The 25,302-nt window shown below is 39.9% G+C and overlaps 1 protein-coding gene across 1 annotated transcript in view; it reads right to left on the bottom strand.

Annotated features, from left to right (window-relative positions):
- DYTN (dystrotelin) overlaps positions 1 to 25,302 on the bottom strand; it is a 52,684-nt gene that overhangs the window by 8,218 nt on the left and 19,164 nt on the right. The window contains exons 8-10 of the mRNA XM_007934791.1: positions 21,529 to 21,640; positions 19,129 to 19,277; positions 158 to 317 (exon numbers count right to left, since the gene is read on the bottom strand). Coding sequence (XP_007932982.1) covers positions 158 to 317; positions 19,129 to 19,277; positions 21,529 to 21,640 — 421 coding nt within the window. The remainder of the gene's footprint in view (positions 1 to 157; positions 318 to 19,128; positions 19,278 to 21,528; positions 21,641 to 25,302) is intronic.

The raw sequence follows: 25,302 nt of genomic DNA, 5'->3' as shown, positions 1-25,302 counted from the left end.
AAAAAAAAAAAAAAAAGAATGTAAAAGATCCTGAGACCCACAGTTTAGGGACCAAATACTATCAGGGACCCCTTCAGGCTGCAGCCCTCTCTCAGCTGGAAGGTTCGGGTCTGACTTCCAAGTAGTCTAGAGAGCTAATGTCTCACACATTTGATACCTGGAGGTCTTGTCCCATCTGCTGTAGGTTGGTCCACAGACTATCCTGGTTGGTTGTGAGCTGGTGAATCTTTGTTTCAAATCTGTAATTTTTTTCTTCCTGGGAGGCATATATTGCTTTCAGCTTGTCTTTGTATCGGTTTAACTGTTTTTTAAGGAACCTGCAAAAAGAAGGGATTTGGGTAGGTTGGAAGGGCAAAAAGCCAGCACAGAAACTAGCGCTCTACCGTGTTGTATGCCAAGTCCTCCCTGTGGAAGCAGATGCCGGGAGGAGCCTGTACTTCAATGATTATCTGACATGTTAAACTTTATGACTATTTGCTACGCACCCTGCCCTTCATATCCATCATTATACAGTCAACTAAGAATTTCATTGGCTGTTAGAGGTGTTTTCAAAAACTCTCTTGCATGCTGTGGATCACTGTTGACAGCACACCCTTTATGGCTACTTACATTTGAATATTGGCTTTACTGATTATCATCTTGTCTAGAGACACTCATGTACCTATCATATACAAGTCATGGCTAACCATTTAACACTTGTCAAAAACCATAGGGAAGGAATGGTGATTCAATTCAGGAATTGTGGGTCTTTGGCTTTTCTTTCCAAGTCTAGTTGTTCATTGGCTTAAGAAAAAATCAAGCAGTCTGGGTAATTCTTTTGAAAGGCAGATCATGCTACTCCTCTGCTCAAAGCCCTCAGTGGCTCACTGTCTCACTTAGGGTTAGCTGAAGTTCTTACAGAGGCCAACAAGACCCTACATGATGACTCTACAAGATGCCTAACACTCCCTGTTACCTCTCTGATCTCATCTCCTGCTTCCTCTTCCTCACTTGCTGCTCTTCAGTCACACAGAGCTCTTTGCTATTCTCTGAACACACCCATCAGAAACTATGCACTTTTGGTTCCCTCTGCCTGGAACCCACCTTCCTTCTTCCCCCAGGTTCTTGCTCAGCAAACTTTCTTACCTCCTTCAAGGATTTGCTCACATGCCACATTTTCAGTGAGGTCTTTCCTGACTACGCCATTTGAAACCAGTAACTCCCAGCCTTGTACCTGGAACCTCCCTTCCTTTTCCCTGCTTGACTTGTGTCCGTAGCCTTTAAAATTCCTAATTGATACAGAGTTTGAAGAGGTCTTAGATTTTGGCTTCATCTCAAGCCTTCAAACATTTGGACAGTCACACTATCTTACTTATTATTTTACTTATATATTGCTTTGTTCTATTGCTTAGAATTATTTGTTTTTGGTCTCTTTATTCCCATTAGAATATAACTCCACAAGACAAATATTTCTTCTTTTTCTTTTTGTTTACTACTATATCCCCAGGCCCATGGTACATAGTAAGTGTGCAATCAAAATTGACTAAAGAAAGTGGAGTTTTGCTCTTTGATCAGTGTTATTGTATATTTGTGCAATTTGTGCAAATAAATCCTCTGATGTGAAATGCAACATTAATGAATGTTCCTGATTTCTATAGAGCTTAAAGATGTCTTGGAGTTTAGTCAGGGACCCACCCAAAGCAGGATTACCCTGAAAGATAATCCTCAAACTTCCAGACAGTTGTACTTGGGGGAATACAGAAATCTGACTCCAAAATTTTTTATTGTAATTGGAGTTTCAAGTGGATATTTATGATGGGTTTTTCAGAAAGGAGTCACTCGAAAACATTTGCAGAAGGCCTTTCTAGAGTCTGCTCTGTACCGAAAGCTTTGTGCTTGCTAAAGCTACTAATGATACACTCTCTTTTTCCTGTGTTGCCCACCCCCTAACCCCACCATAACTCTGCCAGTGTTTTTTCCCTTGTTTAAAGCAGAAATTCTCATGGAGTATTTCTGGAAAGCACAATTCATTGGGTGCTAATATTTCCAGCAATAGGGAGCTAGGCAAATCTCCACTATTACAAACAGTTTGGACTACTTTAAAATAATTCTCAGATGGCCTGAAATCTGCCTCTGTAGACTTTTATCTCTTTATGTGTTTTATCTCTTACATGTTTATTCCTGCTTAAGGATTTTTTTTCTTTTGCAATGCTGAAAAAAAGACCATGGTAGAATAAAGTAAACCAAAGTTGCATACAAACAGTCCAGAGGACTGGTTGACCATGTGATCCTCTGCCTAAATGACTGTGAGATCAGAAGAACTAGGTGGTGCCCAGCTAACACTGTCAACAACTTGGAGGGGGATCGGTGCGGGAGATCCTGGATAGAATGGACAAATAATGTGGAACAAAACTCAAAATCATAAAAAAAAAAAAAAGAAGAAGAAGAAGAAGAAGAGATCAGGTTTGCTGGTCTGATAGAGCCTGGTTAGACATCTTAGATATGTTATCCTTCATATCTGAAGTTCTGAAACTGAACTCATTCCTACGGCTTCTAGCCAAACAACAGACAGGCATATAAGGTGAACATTTACAGCAGATAGATACACCCTTGGGAGTGATCAATCAATCATGGCAGAATAGAAGGGCAGTGTTTGCACAGGGAGATAACTCTGGGGGTGGGAGTGCATGGGAGGGAAGAACACAGGGAAAAACTACGGGCAGGAAGTGGGAAGAGAGCTGTTGCATTGTGGGGAATTGCAGTCAATGTCATGAAACAAAATGTGTATGAACTGCTTTTAGAAAATGAATTTGTCCTGTAAACTTTCACCCAAATCACACACACACACAAAAAGGAAGGAAGGAAGAAAGAGACAAAGAAAGAAAGAAAGAAAAAGACCTAAAATCTTTGTAGAAAATATTCCTGTAAAAGTAATGAGATGTGCTAATGATTTGTCTTTGCTGTTAATATTGGGAAATACACATTTGGTCCTTACCTTCTTTCCTTATGGAGAGCATTAAGGGAGTCACGAGTCTTCCACAGTTCATTCCTAATGTTGACTATAGTCTAGAGAAGCAAGAAAATACAGAAAAGAAGTTTGTAGTTTAAATTAAATCCACATTCTTAGGAGCACACTTTAAACAATGATTGTTTTTCAAAGACACAAGAATCTATTTTAAATAATGACTGGTGCTTGGGGTTATGTTCACATACAATGGTGCAGATGTTCATATATTCAGAGTCCAGTCACCTGATCTCATTTGGACACGATAAATCTCTTCAAAGAGATTAAAAAATGTATGAGCTTTTAAAAATAAATTACAATAATTTTTTGCCTAAGCTAGGTTGTTGCCCTGACCATGTCCTTCCCTAAAAGAATCTATAAAAAGAAGCATTGTTCACAACAGCCAAAGGTGGCAACAATTCAGATGGTCAAAAACAGATGAGAGGATAAACAAAATGTGGTTTATCCATACAATGGAATATTATTCATCCATAAAAAGGAATGTTGTTGTTGTTATGTACTGTCGAGTCGGAGCCAACTCATAGCGAACCCTCCTTGGATTTCCAAGGCAGTATCACTACAGAAGTAGATTGCCCCATCTTCCTTCCGAGAAGTGGCTGGTGGGTTTGAACCACCAGCCTTCTGGTTAGCAGTCAAATGCCTTAGGCACTATGCTACCAGAGCTCCCATAAAAAGGAATAAGGAACTGATCATTGCTAAACATAGGTGGATCTTGAAAATATTTTGCTAAATGAAAAAAGGTGGTCACAAAAGACATGCTATATTATTTCATTCATATAAAAGTCCAAAATGGGAAATCCATGGAGACAGAAAGTAGATTAGTGGTTACTAGGGGCCGGCAGGGAGGCGCTAAGAGATGGAGAAGGGTGAAGGCTAAAGAGGACAGAATTTCTGAGGTAATAAAAATGTTCTACAACTGATTGTGATGATGGTTGCATGTATCCGTGAATATATGAAAAATCATTGAATTGTCACTTTAAACGGGTGAATTATATGGTATGTGAATTATTGATAAAATAAATCATTTGCCATCGAGTCGATTCCAACTTACGCTGACCCCATGTGTATCAGGGAACCGTGTTCCATGGGGTTTTCAGTGGCTGCTTTTTCAGAAGGAGATTTCCAGGCCTTTCTTTTGAGGTACTTATGGATGGGCTTGAAGAACCATCAACCTTTCTGTTAGCAGCTGAGCGCGTTAACTCTTTGTACCATGCAGGGTACTGTATATCTTAGACATAGATCTGCTAATAATAAAGCAGTTGAGTCACTTTCCCTCGGTCCAGGAAATCTCTCACTTCTTTCTTCTACCATCCTCGTAAATTGTCTTGTCTTTCCATTGCTTTCTCCTTGAACATACACTTGGAGTCATCCCTTCTCTATGAAGTCCCGGAGTCTGTTTGAATTCATCATGACCAGCCAGGTGTTCAGTTTGGATTTTCCCCACCAAATCTTTTATCTCTCACAATGCCCTCTGCTCCCTGAACTGCAGCCCAAGGACAGGTCCTGGCCTGACCCAGCTGGCCCAGCTCCTAGGGCACCATGTCCCAGCTCTTGTCCCACATGCCAGGATGCGTGATTGGATTTTATTACTCTACATTCGTAAGCAGCTGAGGCCACACTCCGTAACCTTCTCTCCTCCCTGCAAAGGATCTGAAGAGGGACTGGCTGCTCGGAACGTTCACCCATAGAAACAGATGGAAGAAGGAGAAGGCAGCAGAAGAGTGAGCTACAGACTTGAAGTGACATCCTCCGGTAGGCATGCAGTCTCTGAGGCCCCTCCCAATGCCCTGCCTCATCATTCAAATACTCAAACAGCTTCTTTATGCCTACAACTTCTGAATCAGTGAACTTCATATTACTAATATGAAAACACATCTTTAAAAGGAGTTTTACATCAATGTTATCATAGGGCAACATTGCTCTGTAATTTGATCAACATTTTAGGTGAGCACCCATGGAGCCCTGGTGTTCTAACTGTTGTCTGGCATATCCTTAGAATAGACGGTAGTGGTATTGCGCTGTTAGCCACCATGGAGTCACCCCAGAGTCAGGGCAACGCCGTGTACATGGTAAGTCTTGTGTGAAGTTGTGGATCAGCCCATTGCGCTCCACAGGGTTTCCGCTGGCTTCGTGTTGCAAGCTGGTCACAGCCTTTCTTCCTAGTCTCAGTCTGGAAGCTCCACTGAAACCTGTTCAGCATCATAGCGACACACAGACCTTCACTGACAGATGAGCGGTAGCTGAGCACGAGCTTCTTTGGCTAGAAATCTAACCTGGTTTCCTGTTTGGAAGCTGAGAATTCTACCATGGAACCACTAACGCCTTTGCAGAAGAGAGATCGTGGTTTATGTGGTCATTCTCAGCTGAAGGACAGTATGCTGTTTCCAATATTTCAATGATAAGTAATGCTGTGGTGAACAAAGTTGTACATGCCTTCTTGAGTACAAGTGCAAGTTTCTGTGTTTTTAGATTTAATAAGGAACTTTGGACTTACTCTCTCTGAGGGCTCATGTACACACACACATACATGCATGTATTTGAAAAAGCACAGAAAAATGTCTGCAAAGACATAGCCCAAACAGATGGCTTCTGGGGAACTAGACACCAGACCTAGGTGGTAAATTGTGGTTGTAAAGAAATTGTATCTGGAATAGTTTAACTGTTTATAAGATATACTGATTCATGCTTTATTTATATAATTAAAAGTTATTTTTTAAAAGTCAGTGTAAAAAGAAGTGTCCATGAAATAGAATGTAGCAACTTTAAAAATGAAAATGGAAGAAGAGGGAGGAAAAAGGAAAGTGGCAAAGCAGGACAACTGAACACCAAAGTCTCTTTCAAATGTCTTCCCACAGAACAAAGACAGTTTAGACACACACATGCACACAAAGTCTGCATCGTGGAAATGTCCTTTTCTTCTTTTATTATTTGACGCTGGAAACAAAGCAGCTCTTCATTTGTCTTCACACGGGATGCTCCACCTCTCTGTCCAGCCCTCCAGCAAGACACTTGCTCCCTGTGAAGCAAGGAGCCCTTGGAGTGGCTCCGGCCCACAAAAGCTGATGATTAAAGCGCACCCAGAATGCACAGTGCAGAGGCTTTTACCAGGCGCTTGTTACCAGTTGGTTAAGAGGCTTACTCTCGGCTCACACTTTCACCCAGAACATAGCAATAAGGGAACTCTAATTTCTCTTTGGTGATTGAAAACTATTACAGATGATCATATTCTGAAGAACTTCCTTAAGATCAGACTGTGCTGATTACAAAATTGAGGGAAAGACTACAAGTGGAAGGCACATAAATAGCTGATCCAAAAAAATGATAAAGTATTTAGAGACTGTACACATTAAATCTAATCATCTAGTCCCTTTCCTGATGTTATTTCACTGGTATATTTTTTACGTTCCTTCCCTCACCTTACTTTTTTTTTTTTTTTTACCTCCCTCTCTCATTCTTCCTCTTTTAAAGTTCTCAAGGATTTTCCCTATTAGCTGATCCCCACACATACACCCAACTTTTTGAATAACATCAAACCTGTGATAATAAGTTGACAAGTTAAGGCACTATGAGCAGAAGAAAGCCTTGTTTGCATGTAAATTATATTCAGAAGTCTTAGGTGCAGACCTCCTATCTATGGACAATATTGTAATTTAAAGGTCTCAGTTGAATGCAGCCTACCTTTAGGATATAAACATAAGAACCATCCCCTCAAAGCTGAACTCTGTCCACTTGGGCAGTGAACGATACATCCACTGCTTACATATCAGAGGTGTCAAGTATTCTTGGAGTTTGAATTGCCTACTCTTTGGTGGCAACAGATAAAATTCATGTTGCATAACTACATTTAAATAAGGATAAGTTTTTTGTCTCCTGAAGTACTTTACTATAGAATCTTCTAATACAGTCAACAAAGGCACCATATAAGTTATACTATAATTAATTGTAGGCGCTCTGGTAGCGTAGTACCTAAGGCATTTGGCTGCTAACCAGAAGGCTAGTGGTCCAACCCACCAGCCATTCCTCGGAAAGAAGGTTGGGCAATCTACTTCCGTATTGATACTGCCTCGGAAACCCAAGGAGGGGTCGCTATGAGTTGGGGCCGACTTGACGTCATATAACAACAACAACAACACATGGCAAGAAGGTGCTCTGGTAGCAGAGTGCCTAAGGCACTTGACTGCTCACCAGAAGGCTGGCGGTTCAAACCCCCCAGCCACTCCTCGGAAGGAAGGTTGGACAATCTACTTCTATAGAGATACTGCCTCAGAAACCCAAGGAGGGGTCACTATGAGTCAGGTCTGACTGGACGGCACATAACAACAACAAAATAATTAATTGTATGTGACAGTATGACACTGTTGCTATTAATTCACAATTCTTGTCTAGATAGAAAACGTACAATGGACTTACAACGGGCTGCTTGCACGCATCAGATTAACCAGGTCTACTCTACTCTTTAAGAAAATGATGAAATTGGTTATTTTAAATAGATGAAGACTGGTCACTAGTTATCTATATTGACAACATTATAAATAGTCTTAATAGATATTTGATGTGATCCTTTTGTTGCAAATGTGACTTTATTATTTGTGGGTAATGATTGATAATATTTGAATTGAATGAAGATTTGAAAATTTGGAAAAGAAATATAATGATCATTTAAAATACCTTTCTTAACTAATTGGGAGCTCTGGTGGCATAGTGCTAAGGCATTTGACTGCTAACCAGAAGGCTGGTGGTTCAAACCCACCAGCCACTCCTTGGAAGGAAGGGTGGGCAATCTATTTCCATAGTGATACTGCCTCGGAAACCCAAGGAGGGGTCGCTGTGAGTTGAATCCAACTTGATGGCAGTGAGTTTGGTTTTGGCTTTTTTTTCTTAACTAATTAATTTGAAAATCTCAATTTTCTCACTTTACAAAAAAAATTTTAAAGCTCTTCTAGAAGAATAACTGTTTCGTATTAGCTGACACTTAAAAAAGAAAAATGAAGGGAAATTTTCTGTGTACCATGTTAATGGATATCATAAAGCTACAATAATTCAAACAATGTTGTTCTTATGGAAGAATAAAATTAAAAGCAATTTAGCTGAACAGATAGCCATAAACACATTCTAAAATGGTGAAAATTTTAGTATATGCTGAAGCCAGTACTCAAAAATCAAAAAGGAAAAGATTTTTTTAAGGTAGAGAAAATTGGCTGTTTAAATAAAAAGCAAGAATAGGGGATTTATTCTCACCTCCTATCATGTATCAAAATAAAAGCCAGGTAGATTTCAAAACCATATGCAAAGAATAATTGACTCATATTGATTGACTCATGCAAAATTATATGCAAAGATTAATTGACTCATGTTATAGTGTCCCTGTCTGGGGTTAGCACCTTTAATGTACTCAGCTGCTTACCAAAGGTTAGACAGTCAAGCCCCCTCCAGTGTGCCTCAGAAGAAAGGGTTGGCAAACCACCCAGCTGTGCTCAGACATGGAGGCATTACGAGTATGACTGGTTTAAAGAGTAATCAGATGTCTCAGTGGGGAAGTTTGTTCCAAGCATAAAATGGTGTTACAAAATCAGAAAGGAAAAGATTGATTGTATTTTCATAAAAATTGAAAATATCTCTCCAGCAAATCACATCATAAATAAAATGGAAATGAAATGAATTAGAATAAAAGGTTAGTTAAACTTAAAATATAGAAAGTTCAAATATATTTATAAATCAAATCCTGTTGCACCAATAAAAGTGGAGAAAGGATCCCAAACCAAAGCAAACTCACTGCAGTTGAGTCAGTTCGACTTACACCTACACATAATTCGTAGAAGAGAAAATACCACACCCTTCTAACTATATGGGAGAGAAAGTTTCATTTCATTCTTAGAGAAATTCAAATAGAACATGTTTTGTTCAAGAAATTCCCAAAATTTATAACATGGTAGTAGCCAGGGTAATAACAAGTATCAAGTGAGACAGGTACCTGTGTTCACCAGGATGTAACTTGGTAAATTCTTTACAAAAAGAAATTTTGCAGTCAGTATGAAAAATCTTGCAAACAATCCCACTTTTCATTCCAGTGATTCTACTTCAAGAAATATATGCTAAGGAAATAACTGGTGAGAAGTACGCAAAGAATTATATACAAGAATTTTAATTGCAAATTTTAAAATTATCACAAAAGTTGGAAATGACCCAGATATCCAACAGAGGAGGGAGGAGGTAAATAATGACATGGCCATTTAAATGAAAAATTTACAGCCATTAAAATGCTTTTAAAGAATTTTAATGACAATGGGAAATGCTTACAATGTAATTTACACTGATACAGAACTATGTAATCAGTAAGTTTTGCAAATATGACCTAAAGTGCATGAGAGATGTTTATAGAGAAGGAAATGCACCACAAGTATTGAGCGGTTATATCTTGGGTTCTTTGTCACTTAAATGTTTTCTTGGCTCTTTTCTGATATATCTATATCTATATCTATATCTATATCTATATCTATATCTATATATATATATAAATCTAAAATAAGAAGCATGGTTATGATTGGAGATCAAAAGTTATTTTAAAAAGCACATTCCTAGATTTTTCTTTTATTAATGTCTTGACTACATTCACCAACTAAGGTGTGGCTCCCTAAGCCTCTCTATAATATGACAAAGTGGTTCAGATTCGTTGCCTGTTCCCATGGGTTCCTTTCCCTTTCAGACTCACCTGATGGTGTGAGCTGCTGTCATCAGTTTGTTGAGCCTGAGATACTCTTTGAAGTATCTGTTTGGAAGCCTCCTTTGCTGTCCCTTCCACTGGTCCACATGGACTTACATGCCCTGGTACTGTACAGCTATCGTACTGCGTGGGGAGCCTGTTACAGAGTTTCACAAGAGGTTGTAGCAATTTTTAATTCGTAATTATGACACTGAGGAAAGTATTATTAGAAAATGTTAAATAAAGTCATTATATAAGAAAAGCAATAAATTGGCCCATCTTTTTCCTCTGTGCTCTTCTCCAGCCTATTTAGTTGATAGACAATTAGCCAATAACAGGAATGAGAGTCCCATGTTGCCTCCTCTTTGATAAGCTAGAAATGAGGATGAAAAGCAATTCAGGGATGACTGCAGAAAATTCCCCAGGTCATCATGTCCAGGTCAGATGCTAGGGGTTCTGAGAGCAGGTGGGTGTTTATTGTATCAGATCTGAAAGAACATAGGTTAGCCCAGACTAGCTCAAGGTCAGATACATGTCATTTCATGCAATTCCACTGAGTTTCATTGGCCTATTTAAAAAAAAAAAAAAAAATTAAAGCATCTTACCATCTCGAATTATTAGAGATAAAAGAAATATATCTTATTGCTGCTCACAGAAAGTTCATGTGTAGTGACTAGATAAACCAAACGAAAAACCAAACTCACTGATGTCAAGTGGATTCCACTTGTTGCTACCCCTCCTTGGGTTTCTGAGGCAGTATCTCTACAGAAGTAGATTGCCCAATCTTCCTTCCAAGGAGTGACTGGCTTGAATCAACAGCCTTCTGGTTAGCAGTCAAATGTCTTAGACACTACACTACCAGAGTGTCCAATGAATAGATAGATATACAAATAATCATTTGGGATATAATGGGATAATTTCCAAAACTGCAAAGACACTGGGAAAACCAGCAATTATTCTGTGGTGCACTTAATTATTAAAAGGTGGGAATTTTAGAATAGAAAAACAGGATAACCCATAGCATAGTTTCTTTGTCTCACAACTTCTCCAATTCTTATCCTATCTGAGATAATTTTCATACCTCAGGGTTGTTCTGTCTTCTGCACCCATATAAACATTTACAAACATAAAAATACATATTAAATTTGTTTTGAAACAAAAATGTAATCATTCTATACACATATTTAGCCACTTGCTTGTTTTCTCTTAACATATGATGGTAAATACTCTCAAGTATAATAAGCCTACTGCCATCCGTTGATTCTGACTCATAGAGACCCTATAGGACAGAGTAGAACTGTCCCATACAGTTTCTAAGGCTATAAAATCTTCACCTCATCTTTCTCCTGCAAAGCACCTAGTGGGTTCAAACCACTGACCTTTTGGTTAGTAACCAAATGCTTTAACCATCACGCCACCAGAGCTCCTTTCTAGTACATTAGATATAGCTAAGACTTCATTAAATAGGCTTATAATGTTCCATTATGTGGCTGTATCACATGAGTTGCAACATTTTCCTACCAATGGATATTTGTTTCCAGTTGACAGGCCTAGCTCTGCCCTCAAGTGCCACAATAAACATCCTCATTTACTGTGTAGTGATGCTTTAACTCTTACAGGATAGATTTCTAAAAATAAATCACAGGGAAAATATTGTATACATTTTTATGTGCAGCACACACCACTCTCGTGAAGCTAATCCCTCTACCTATGGGTCCCATCCCCTCTTGTCTGCTGAATGCCACTGCCCAGAGGTTCACTCCTCTCAAACCAAATTAATCATCAGTCTTTCTGTGAGTTCTACGCTAACTCATTCTCTTCAGCAAACAAACATACTGTTACTTTCCTGTCCAAACAAGCGTTCTCTGAATCTTAGTCACCCTATCACTTACCACTATTTGTTCACTCCCTTTACAGTAAAAAAAATCCTGGAAAATAATTTTATTACTTGATCTCTTCAATTTCTCATCCCCCATTTGGTTATTCTCTTTTAAACCGGCTAGAGTCTGACTTTTGCCTCTTCCACTGCCCTCAAACTGCTCTTTCTGAGGTCATCTATGATTTTCTCGTTCCTACATCCAAAGGTCAGTTCTTGACCTAGCAACAGCATCTGGCACAGTAGATCATGTTCTCCTCCTGTCTTTCAAGATTCCGCATTTCCTTGGTGCTCCTCCCACCTCATTCATCATCTGTTCTCAGTCTACTTTGCTGGTTTTCCTTCTTCTCCCCAACTTCTTGATTCTTAACATGGAGCATTGCAGGGCTCAGTCCTTGACTCTCTCTTCTCAATCTAGATTCACTCCTTGGTGATCTCAATCTCATGATTTCAAAAATCACTCCACAGTGAAAAGACAAACAACCCAATCAAAAACTGCAAAGAACTTGAATACACATTTCATCAAAGAAGACACTCAAATGACCATTAAGCACATGAAAACATGCTCAACATCATTAGTCATTAGGAAATGCAAGTCAAAACCAGAATAAGATACCATTTCACCCCCACTAGGATGGCTATTATCAGAAGAATGGCAACCAACAAGTACTGACTAGGATGTGGAGAAACTTGATCGCTCATCCATTGCTGGTAGGGTTGTAAAATGATGCAGCCATCTTGGAAAAATAGTTTGTCTGTTCCTCATAAAATTATAATATGACTCAGTAATTTCATTTCTAGGTGTACAGGTATCTCTTGCCTTTTGAAAGTTTCCTTTATGCCACTTTGCTTTACAAACAACCTACATTAATATCTGTTTTCACTAACAGAAAGAAATCTGAAGAGGATTTTTACTTTTACAGAAAAAAAGGCAAAAAGTGATGCTAGCATGCAGCATTTGTTTTACAGTGAGCAGCGAGAATAGCCAAGCTCCTTCCCTGGGAACTACACTCAGCATCTCAGCATCCAGCCACCACAGCTTTGAACTGTCTGTGGACACTATATGTTAGGTTATTTTAGATTTCATGTTATTTGGTATGATTTAATAGGTTATTTCTTGGGTCTGAGAATGCTCAAATTTTTTTCCCATAAATGGCAAAGGAGCTCTGGTAATATAGCAGGTAAGGCATTTGGGTGTTAACCAGAAGGTCAGTGGTTCAAACCCACCAGCTGCTCCACAGGAGGAAGATGATGCAATGTACTTCCATAAAGATTTACAGCCTTAGAAACCTTATGGGAGTTGCTATGAGTCAGAATCGACTTGATGGCAGTAGGTTTGGTTTGATTTAACTTAATGGTAATTATTTCTTTGCTTTACACCATTTGGGCTTACAAAAGCTTTCTAAGAACTCTCTACTTTCAGATGAGGGGGAAAACCTGTATACACATATACACAAGACTTGAAAGCAGGGCTTAAAGGGATACTTACCAAGGTTCATTGCATCTTTATTCACAATAGCCAAAAGGTAGAAACAACTCAAGTATTCGTTAACAGATGAATGGATCAATAAAACTTATATACACACAGTAGACTACTATTCAGACTTAAAGAGAAATGAAGCTCTGATACCTGCTACAACATAGATGAACCTTCAAATCATTGCTGTTTCTAGGTGCTCTTGAGCCAGTTCTGATTCACAGTGACCCCAAGTACAAGAGAACGAAACACTGCCTGGCCCTGCAGCATCCTCACAATTGTTGCCATGCTTGAGCCCACGGTCACAGCCATTTGTTAATCCATCTTGTTCAGAGTTGTCGTAGTTGGCCTGGTATGTCAACTTGGTTGGGCCTGGTTTTGAGTGGCTGGGCAGCTGGATGTAGTTATTCCCCATAATGAGACTGGCAATGAACCCCATAGTGGAATCTACTGGAGCAGCTGAGTAGCTGCCTTAGGGATGTGGTCTGCTTCCCATATATAAGGAGAAGCATTGAGAAAGGTCTCTGAGGGTTTGGGCACGCTTGGACCCTGCATGTAGCTGAGTCTCCATTCAGCAGCCTGCCATGTGGTCTGCTGATCTTGGGATTATTTCTGGACTTGAACCAGAGGATGCCATGTTGTCTGCTAATCTTGGGACTGTGGCATTTTACTTGTCAACCTTGGGTCTGTCAGCCTCAGCAGCCAGCAGCTGCCTGAGCTAAGAGAAACCTCCAGCTTCAGTGGGCTGGGGGCAAGAGGCAGAGGTGAAGCCCAAGGTCAAGGGGCCTTCACCCAGCCCCTAGACTGGCACTTTGAACTTGGACTTTTAGCCTCCTAAACTGTAAGAGAATAAATTCCTGTTTGTTAAAGCCACCCATATGTGGTATTTTTCTGTTAGAGCAGCAATAGAGGTAACCACAACAAGAGTCTTCCCTTTATAGCTTCCCCTGTATTTAGCAAACTCATATCCTTCTCTAGAGACTGGAAATGCATTTAATTTAAGTATCAATATTGTAGAGATAGACATTTTTATTTTAGGAATTTTTTATGTCTTGTTTTCAGTAGTTCCATGAAATATTATGATTTTTATAGGTCCTATGCCTATTTTAGGGAGCTCTGGTAGCATAGTGCCTAAGCCACTTGACTACTAACCAGAAGGCTGGTGGTTCAAACCCACCAGCCACTCCTCGGAAGGAAGGTTGGGCAATCTACTTCTGTAGTGATACTGCCTTGGAAACCCAAGGAGGGGTCGCTATGAGTCAAGTCCAACTCAACGGTACATAACAACAATAACATGCTTATTTTGTTAAACTTTTTCCCAAGTTTTTCAAAAATAATTTTTACAGGTATTGTCTATAGGATTTCTATTAAACTTCTCACTGATTATTGCTAGTTTAGGGAAGGCCTGTTAATTTTTTGCATATTTATTTTATTTTCTATCACCTTTCAAAGCCTATTAATTTTAGTGTTTTTTGCTAGTTTCTTGATTAATAATATTAGTTACAAATGAAAGTAATTTTTTCCCTTCTTTGTCAATGCTTCAAATCTCTTTTTGATTTTATTTGCAAGACCTTCCAAAATATTTATTAAAAGTGGAGGTATTTTGAACCTAGCTTTTAATTATACTTTTGTAATGGAAGTATTCTCAGTGTGAACCACTATGTGTAAGATAAGTGAATCCACATCAAAAAGGAGAAGGCTGGATGCCATGCAGATCAAAAAATGGACCAAAGAATGCATTCAATGGGACCATTTGGCAATGACTATTTCTCTACCACCACTCTTTTGTTGGTTTATCATACTGTAGTAACTTGCATGTTACTGTGGTGCTGGAAGCTATGCCGCTGGTACTTTAGATGCCGGCAGGGTCACCCATAGGGGAGAAGTTTCAGAGGCATTTCCATTTTAAGACTAGAAGGAGGACCTGGTGATCTACCTTACAAAAATTAGCCAGTGCGAACCTTACTAACAGCAGCGGGATGCTGTCTGATACAGTGCCAGAAGATGAGCCCCTTCAGTTGGAAAGCACTCAGAGTATGACTGAGGAAGTGCTGCCTCCTCAATGTGTAGTCAACCTTAGTGACATGGGTGGAGGACAGCTTTTGAGACCTTCATTCACTGATGTGACACAACTCAAAATCAGACGAAACAACTGCAAATAGCCATTAATAATTAGAATGAAGAATGTACAAAGTATGAACTTTAAAAAATTGGGAGTCACCAAAATGAAATGAAAAACAAAAATATTGATATCCTATGGAGCTTTGGTGGCATAGCATGGATAAGGCATTTAGCTGCTAATCAGAAGGTCAGTGATTCAAACCCACCAGCCACTTCACAGAAGGAAGATGGGGCAATCTACTTCCATAAAGATTTACAGCCTTGGAAACCCAATGGGGGTCACTATGTGTCAGAATTGACTTGATGACAGTGAGTTTGGTTTGGTTTGGAGGCACTGGGGAGCTAAAATGGACTGGCAGTGGCCATTTTGAATCAGACAATCATATGGTCTGCTATGCCAGGAATGACAAACTGAAAATGACATCACTTTCATCATCAAAAAGAACATCTCAAGATATATCCATACACCTAAAAGGAAGGCCTGCTAATGTGACTATTATTCAAATCTATATATCAACTACTAATGCCAAAGGTGAAGAAATTGAAGATTCTTACTATCTTCTGCAGTCTGAAATTGATCAAACATGCCATCAAGATGTATTGATACTTACTGGTGATTGGAAGGTGAAAGTTGGAAACAAGGAAGGATTAGTAGCTGGAAAATATGGCATTGGGGTTAGAAATAATGACTAAGATAATGGTAGAACTTTGCAAGGCCGATGACTTATTTATTGCAAATACCTCCCCACCCCTCAGCATCATAAAGCAGTGACTATACACAAGGATCTCACTGGATAGAATACACAGGAACCAAATAGACTATATTTGTGAAAAAGATGATGGAGAAGCTCAATATCATCACTCAGAAAAATGCCAGGGGCCGACTGTGGAACAGACCATCAGTTGCTCACATGCAAGTTCAAGTTGAAGCTGAAAAATTTTAAAACAAGCCCATGAGAGTGACAGCATGACCTTGAGTATGTTGTTGTTGTTGTTATTTGCCATCAAGTCGACCCTGACTCATAGCGACCCCTCCTTGGGTTTCTGAGGCAGTATCACTACGGAAGTAGGAATGCCCAACCTTCCTTCTGAGGAGTGGCTGGTGTGTTTGAACTGCCAGCCTTCTGGTTAGCAGTCAAGTGCCTTAGACACTATGCTACCAGAGCTCCTGACCTTGAGTATAGCTCACCTGAATTTAGAGACTATCTCAAGAACAGATTTGATGCATTTAACACTAATTACCAAAGACCAGATGAGTGTGAGATAACATCAAGGACATCATACATGAAGAAATTAAAAGGTCACTGAGACAGGAAAGAAAGAAAAGAGCTCAATGGATGTCAGAGAGACTCCGAGAGTTGCTCTTGAATGGAGAGTAGCTAAAGCAAATGGAAGAAATGATGAAGTATAAGAGTTCAAGAGAAGATTTGAAAGGGGGCCTCAAGAAGACAAAGTAAATGGTTATAATGAAATGTGTGAAGACCTGGAGTTGGAAAACCAAAAGGGAGGAAAACACCCAGCATATCTCAAGCTGAAAGAACGGAAGAAAAAAATTCAGGCCTCGAGATGCAATATTGAAGGAGTTTAAGGGCAAAACATTGAATAACTCAGGAAAAGAAGATGAAAGGAATACACAGAGTCATTGTACCAAAAATAATTGATTGACGTTCAACCATTTCACAAGATTGCATATGATCAAGAACTGATGGTACTGAAGGAAGAAATGCAAGCTGTACTGAAGGCACTGGTGAGAAACAAGTTTCCAGGAACTGATAGAAGACTTGTGGAGATATTTCAACAAATGGATATAGCAATGGAGGTGCTCACTTATTTATGCCAAAAAATTTGGAAGACAGCTACCTGGCCAAATGACCATAAGAGATTGATATACGTGCCCATTCCAAAGAAAGGTGTTCCAACAGAATGCAGAAATTACTGAACAATGTCATTAATATCACACACAAGTAAAATTTTGCTGAAAATAATTAAAAAATGGTTGCAGCAGTATATTGATGGGGAACTGCTAGAAATTTAGTCCAGATTCAGAAGACATGGAATGAGGGGTATCATTGCTGATGTCAGATGGATCTTGGCTGAAAGCAAAGTTTACTAGAAAGATGTTAATCTATGTTTTATTGACTATGCAAAGGCATTCAACTATGTGGATCTCAATAAGTTATGGATAAAAATGGAAAGAATGGGAATTCCAGAACACTTAATTGTGCGCATGAGGAACCTCTACATAGACAAAGAGGCAGTCATTTGCATAGAACAAGCATTTAAAATCAGGAAGGATGGACATGAGTGTTGTACTCTTTCAGCACACTTAATATTTATGCTGAGCAAATAATCTGAGAAGCTGGACTATATGAAGAAGAATGTGGCATCAGGATTAGAGGAAGATTCATTAACAATTGGCGATATACAGATGACAGACTCTTGCTTGTGGAAAATGAAGACCAAAGCACTTACTGATAAATATCAAAGGCTACAGCCTTCAGTTTGGATTACACCTCAATATAAGAAAACAAAAATCCTCATGATTGGACCAATTAGCAATATCATGATAAATGGAGGAAAGATTGAAGTTGTCAAGGATTTACTCTCACTTAGATCTACAATCAAGGACCATATAAGCAGCAGTAAATAAATCAAATGACATATTGCATTGAGGAGATATGCTGCAAAAGACCTCTTAAAAGTGTTAAAAAGCAAATACGTCACTTTGAGGATTAAGGTATGCCTGACCCAAACCACTGCAGTTCCATTCGCCTCACATATGTATGTGAAAGCTAGACAATGAATAAGGAAGACCGAAGAATGGATGCATTTGAATTACGGTGTTGGCAAAATACACTGAATATATCTTGGACTGCCAGAGAATGGATAAATCTGTCTTGGAAGAAGTACCACCAGATGTTCCTTGGAAGTGAGGAGGTGAGAGTTGGCCTCATTTTCTTTGGATATGTTATCAGAGGGACCAGTCCCTGGAGAGAGACAGCGTGCTTGGTAAAGTGCCGGTTCAGTGAAAAAAGGGAAGGCCCTCAAGGAGATCAGTTGACACAGTGGATGCACCAATGGACTGAAACACAGCAACAATAGTGAGGATTGGCTGGACCAAGCAATGCTTTGTTCGGTTGCACACAGGGTCACTCTGAGTTGGAATCAACTTGATGAAACCTAACAGCAACTACAACCTCTTGGAAAATAGCTTGTACTCATGTCCCAACTTAACAGATATCGAGGATGCATTTTTTTCTCTTGTAACCACATTCTGAAATGATAATGTTACACATCCTTTCTTCCTGAATCAGCCTCTAATCAGAAGTTCTGAGCTCATCAATATCTAGGCTGAACTAAAAATTGTTACATAAACAGGTTACTTTGGTAAACAACCCTATTGCACTCAGAGTGAGTGGTGGAATAATGGGCATCTTTGTTTTGTTTTGTTTTAAATAAAAGATTGATTCTGAATTAGGTTTCCGAAGCAAACCAATAAAAATTAGGGGTACAGAACAAAGTTATTCAAATATTCTAATATTGTTAAAAATCTGTGTCTTTCTGATGCCTGTGGTTGGAAGAATAGCTCGAAATTATTGGATAAGTCACTTAAGGGCATTGCTGTTGATTTTTTTGGAAGTAGATTGCCAGGCCTGTCCTTTGAGGTACATCTGGGTATATACTTGGATCTATAACCTTTCAGTTAGCAGCCAAGTTCATTAACAGTCTACACCACCCGGGGAATACACTGACTCTTAGCTTTGCTTTAAAATTAAAGGCCATTTCCAGAGGGGGGAAAAAAAAAATCTTAATCTCCCTCATCCCTACTTCTTGCCTTCTTTAAGATGGTCAGTATTAGGAACACTGCTGCAAATTCCCTGTTGCGGCTGTGTAACCCAGTCCCCAGATCCCCTGGGTTTGCACACTGAGGAACTCACGCAGGCACTCACCTGGAGTGGGCAGGGCTAGCCAAGCCCTCTGGATTCACCTGGTCCGGCAGCCGCTGCCTTCTCTCAGCTTCTTTCCTCCTACAGCGCCCTTGTAGCAGGTTGTTCCTCAGGGTCCTGAGCAGGAGTTTTGCATTTTCCTTTGCTGACATCTGCTGGAAAGACCGGCATGAAAAGGGAGGCAGATCAGTCCAAACATGATCTTTCCTTACTTGGGTCGAATCATGAATGATTTTGGACTTATTTCTACTTAACTTTCATGACCTCAGAAAAAAAAAAATCATCTTACTTCCTAAATTTCTTCACATCCTCACGCTATAAATACACACACACACACACACACACACAGAGCATAACTCTCCAAATTAAATAATCCAACTTATTCAACAGCTCCTCTTCCTTAGAATAATTCGGTAGCGTAGTGCCTAAGGCACTTGACTGCTAACCAGAAGGCTGGCAGTTCAAACCCACCAGTCACTCCTCAGAAGGAAGGTTGGGCAATCTATTCTGTAGTGATACTGCCTCAGAAACCTAAGGAGGGGTCACAATGAGTCGGGTCAGACTCGACGGCGCATAACAACAACAACAACAACAAAGCTAGAAAGGAACATGAAAGAGAATTAAGCTTATGGCTGTCAACATTTGGGATTATAGATTCCTTGGAAAATCAGACAACTCATAGGCACATCTCCAGAAAAATACTCCAACATTTGATTCTGTATACAATTTCAGTGAATTCATAGACTACCTGGAATCCATCCATAGACTCCAGGTTAAGAATCTCTGCTAAAATCAATCAAAGAAGAGATGTTTCATTAACGTCTTTTCTGTACTTGAAAGTGTAATAACAAAGTGACCACATGGTGTCACTCTAACATAAAAAAGTTGCTGTCAGGTGATTCCAACTCCCAGTGATCCTAGTATAGGGAGTTCTAGGGACATCTGGTAGCATAGTGGCTAAGGCACTTGACTGCTAACTAGAAGGCTGGCAGTTCAAACCCACCAACCACTCCTTGGAAGGAAGGTTGGGGAGTTGGGGAATCTACTTCCGTAGTGATACCCCCTCAAGGAGGGGTTGCTATGAGTCAGAATTGACTTGATGGCAGTAAGTTTCTTAGTTACTGATCCTATGGGACAGAGTAGAACTGCCCTATAGAGTCTCCAAAGTTGTAGACCTTTACTGAAGCCGACTTCCACATCTTTCTCCTGCAGAGCGGTGCTTAGTGGGTTGGAACCCCTGACATTTTGGTTGGTAGCTGAGTGCTCAGCCACTGGACCACCAGGGCTCCTTCACTCCAACATAGTCTAACTCCAACTCCTAGTCCTCCCCAGGCTTTTAGAAATGGAAAGATCCTAGGCCAATGAGACTGACGGACTAGCCTAATTCAGTTTTTTAAAAGCAGTGTCCTCTAGATATTATTTGGCAACATCTTGGCACCTGACTTATGTGAATGATTTATGTTAAAGAGAGAAAGAGGAGACAGCGGCTCTTGGTAAAAGTAATAACCCACAACCTTCACTGTCGTGGCATTAAATTACAGGGTGATGCCCTCTGTATGGAGAAGCTGATTCACAGGAACTTATTGACAAAAAGAAACAGTTATTTCTGGGAAAAATTAAAATGTTCTTTGCTTAAAATAACTATTGGTTTCTCTTTACTCTTTTAAAAAAAAAAAAAAAGGCTGAATTCTCTTTCTAGCCGTTTATAATTTCCTTTAAAAATACTTAAAAGGCAGCTGTAGTACACTCAGGCAAAACTAAACAGCAATGTTTCTCTTTCTTCCCCAAAATACAAAATACTAGAAATTTAGAGTTTAGGAAAATGCAAGTTTTTTAAGAAAAAAAGTTCTCAAAAAATCTACTAACTACTGGAGGCCCTGTTGCATACTTTTTACCATTCTAGAGCTGTTTTCTTTTCCCTCTGTCCATTTCCAACACCTGTTCCCCCCTTTAATTCTTCTCAGATATTCTCCTGTCTCTAAAAGCTTTTTATTAACATCTACAAGGTAAAGAACCCCCTCAAAAGCCAAAACAAACCCACTGCCATCAAGTCGATTCCAACTCATAGTGACCCCCACTAAGTTTCTGAGGCAGTAAATCTTTACAGAAGCAGATTGCCCAGTCTTCCTGCCACAGAATAGCTGGTGGGTTTGAATCACCAACCTTCTGGTTCGCTGTCAGACGCCTTAGGAACAGTGCTACCAGAGCTCCTTTTAAGGTAAAGAAAAAATACATATATCGAGAGGTATTTGATATTGAGTTCGCCATTTCCTTTGTCTGAACGTTATAAGGTATGAACGAAGTGAGATCTGTGATTTTCTTGATAGGGAGGTCTTTAACTGCTGAAACATATTGATTTAACTCACAAATAGTTTGGTACTTTGTGTTAGATGTTAACCTTACCTGAACGCAGTGCTCAGTCACAGGATGAGACTTCTGGTGGGACTTGTTGTGAAGCCCTGATAAGAAACATGCCTGGCAGATGTCAAAGTCGAGACACTTCAGACAGCGGTATCTGTCCATTAAAATGGAAGTGCGGTTTACACCACTACTAGTAGGTGAGCAAAGACAATCATATTCAGGTGGAGAATGTATACCCAAGGACAGACAGGAGATGTTTGAGCTATCAACAGAGTTTACAGTTTCTCTCAGACTTTCTTGGATTTTAAATTACTTTGATGTATTGATTTAAAGGAAAAAAAAAAAAAACAACTTATTTTTACAACATTTTTTTAATAATACAGGATTATGTTAGTATGGTTATACCCACTAAAGTATGGGATAGAAGTCTGATTCATCCAAAATATACATGGGATACCTTTTCTATGATGTAGGGTCCTGTGTGCTATAATCCCTAGGATAGACCCATAAGTCTGCAGCCACATTTTGTTTAGCTGCAAGGTGCATGTAAGTATTGAGTATTTAGTTGTCAACTTAAAAAAACAAATAAACTGGGAGATTTCAAAATAATTTGGAAGCTGGCTTCTCTTGAATATTTGCAAGATATAAAATTGGACCTGCCTTCTTGCGTGGTCTTGGGTAAAATGACAAAACTTCATTTTAAAATATAGAATTTAAAATAAAATGTTATCACTTCCTTGACATCTGAATGTGAAGATATAAAGTGGTGGAGAGGGGAGGGTTCTCATCAGCCAAAAGCTGAGTGAAAACCACACCCAAGTTTCTTAGCACATCAAAATTGCAGACTTCCTTTTACTAACAGCTCCATTCTTAAATCTCCTTGTGGTCAGAAGGAGAGGAGGGATCTGGAGACACTTGGATAAGAGGATATGTCCCATCACAGTCAGAGGAAGAGAACGTATTGTGATACCAGGAGAGGGCTGGCAAGACCCAGGAGCCATGAATTAACATTTAAGAGTGGAACTAAAGGAGCTCTGGTGGTGTAGTGGTTAAAGCTTTTGTCTACTAACTAAAAGGTTGGTGGTTTGAGCCCACCAGCTGCTCTGTGGAAGAAAGATGAGACACTCTGCTTCCATAAAGATGGACAGCCTTTCTTTCTTTTAAGAAAAAAAAGATGTACAGCTTTGGAAATCCTGTTTTGTTTTGTAGGGTTGCTATGAGTCAGAATTGACTTCATGGCAGCGGGTTTGGATTTTTTTTGGTTTTGGGTGGTGCAAACAGTTTGTGCTGGACTACTAATGACATCCCCATGGGCTGGTGGTATGGGCAGAATAACTTTCATGAAAGAAGTAAGATTGGCGCTATGCATGGAACTCTGAGCTGGAGATTTACTGTTGTCGTTATGTGCTGTCGAGTCGGACCCAACTCATAGTGACCCTTCTTGGGTTTCCTAAGTGGTATCACTACGGAAGTACATTGCCCAACCTTCCTTCCGAGGAATGGCTGGGTTTGAAGCACCAGCCTTCTGATTAGCAGTCAACTGCATGAGGCACTATGTTGCCAGAGCTCCTGAGCTTGAGATTAAAGTGAGGATATTCCAGGTAGAAAGAAGAAAGAGGAGGAGTACAGTGAAGGAGGTTGGGGCAAACAACAATAGGTTCAAGAACATCTTACTATCAGACCTGGTGACTACCCTTAAGAACAGAGGAAGTAAAACTTGGAATGCCTCCTGAGGCTGTTTCCAGAATGGCTTGAAAGTCTAGCCAGTTGTGTTTGATGGTGGAGCAGGAGGATGTAAGCTCCATGAAAATAGTACTCTTGTTCACTACTGTACCCATAACCTCTAGTCACATGGTGGGGCATTAATAAAAAATATCGAATGGCTACCATAGTACCTGCCATTTTTGAGCACCTACTGTGTGACATGCAGTGTGCATGTACTGTGAATTAACCCCTATGACAGCTCTTGGAGGCCAAGTATTCTTACGACTATTCTCATTTTACAAATGAGGAAACTGCAAATCACACAGGTCACACAACCCTGAGTTTTCTGAGAGCTAAAAACATGCATCTAATGTTCACACTGTAACATATTCCATTTTTAATAGACTCAGGAGGCTAGAACCAAAGAAGCCTCAGACATCATTTGATCCCTCCTTTCTTATTTTACTTATGAGGAAACTCAGGTCTAGAGAGGTTAAATGCCTTATCCAGGATCACCCAGCTACCTGTATATGTGCTTTGCCTGGGATGTTCAGGAGGAAATGTGGTTTGTATGGAGGCATCTCTAAGGGAAGCTTAATCTCATTCTCAATAGGGACAAATGCTAAAATGTGGAGTATGGCTTTTTTTTTTTTTTTTTTTAAGTATGGTACTTCTAGCCCTTTGCCTTTGCTATCTTTTTAGCAAGAGAGCTGAGCAAGTTACTCAAATCCTTTGGCACTCAACTTTGCCATCTATTAAATAGGAATAATAGTATCTACTTTATTTTCTACATAGTGATTGTTTTGGTTACCTAGTGCCACTCTGACAAGAATATACCACAAATGGGGTGGCTTTAACAAACAGGAGTTTATTCTTACAATTTTGGGAGGCTAGAAGTCTGAGTTCCAAGTGCCAGGCTCTAGAGGCTTTGGGAAAGCCCCTTGACCTTGGGCTTCAGCTCTGCCCGGACCACTGAAACTAGAGGAATCTCTTCACTCAGGCACCTACTGGCTGCTGAGGCTAACAAACCCAAGGTCAACAAATAAAATGGCACAGTCCCAATGTTAACAAACCACACAGCAGGCCACTGATTCAAGTCCACTGAAAGTCTCAAGATTGGCAGGGCATGGCAGGCTATTGAACAACGACTTGGCTACATGCAGGGTTCAAGCATACCACAAACTAGAGACCATTCCCAAAACAGCTTCTTATATACAGGAAGCAGACCACATTGCTAAAGCAGCTACTCAGGTGCTTGTAGTAGATCCCACATGGAGTTGACTGCTGGTCTCGTCATGGGGAAAAACTACCACCAGCTGCCCAGCCATTCAACCAGGCCCAGCCAAGTTGACACACAACTACCACAGTGATTTTGTAAAACATGTAAATTCTGTATAATTCAGAACATGCACTGACTGTTTATTACATGTTTATTGATTAAATGATTATAATATGCATATTCATGTTCCTTCATTGTTCAATATAAAAGAGTTTAGTTTTCATTGTAGTGTAGAGATTTCTTTAGCTCATCTTGCTTTGTTTCTAACAGTCCTTTCCATATTTATGTCTCATCATTTAAAGTTCAGACGTTTGCAAAGGGTTTCTCATGAGTGAGGTTGTTCTGTGCTCTCAGAATTCTCTGCAAACCCAGTTTATTTTCTCAGCAATATTAAAACTTGGTCTCCAGTATTTTAGTGAACCCAGCAGATGTGTTTTTTAACTTTGAGGAGCATGTCTAACATCTGGGCTAGTTAAGGTCTAGAAGTGCAGGAAGGGAAAGAAAAAAAATGAGTAGGAGTCAAGCCTTGAGTTCTCACCCCTTTCCCATATTCTAGGCACCCCATCTTTGGCTTGTTTTTAGCTACTTCATGTCCAGCCCCTATACCCGTGTTCACTCACCATGAAGACTGGGGGCCCCACATCTGGCCCAGGCCTGCTGGTTTCTTCTCTCGTGTTCACTCACCATGAAGACTGGGGCCCCCACATCTGGCCCCGGCCTACTGGTTTTTCTCATGTTCACTCACCATGAAGGCTGGGGTCCCCACATATGACCGCGGCCTGCTGGTTTCTTCTGTCTTCCCCAATGCTTTAACAATAACTTCAGTTTTTTCC

This window comes from Orycteropus afer, unplaced genomic scaffold (assembly GCF_000298275.1).
Source record: "Orycteropus afer afer isolate SDZICR_OR568_19922 unplaced genomic scaffold, OryAfe1.0 scaffold00002, whole genome shotgun sequence".
In the NCBI taxonomy this organism is placed as follows: domain Eukaryota; kingdom Metazoa; phylum Chordata; class Mammalia; order Tubulidentata; family Orycteropodidae; genus Orycteropus; species Orycteropus afer.
This window is presented reverse-complemented; position numbering and strand designations above follow the sequence as displayed.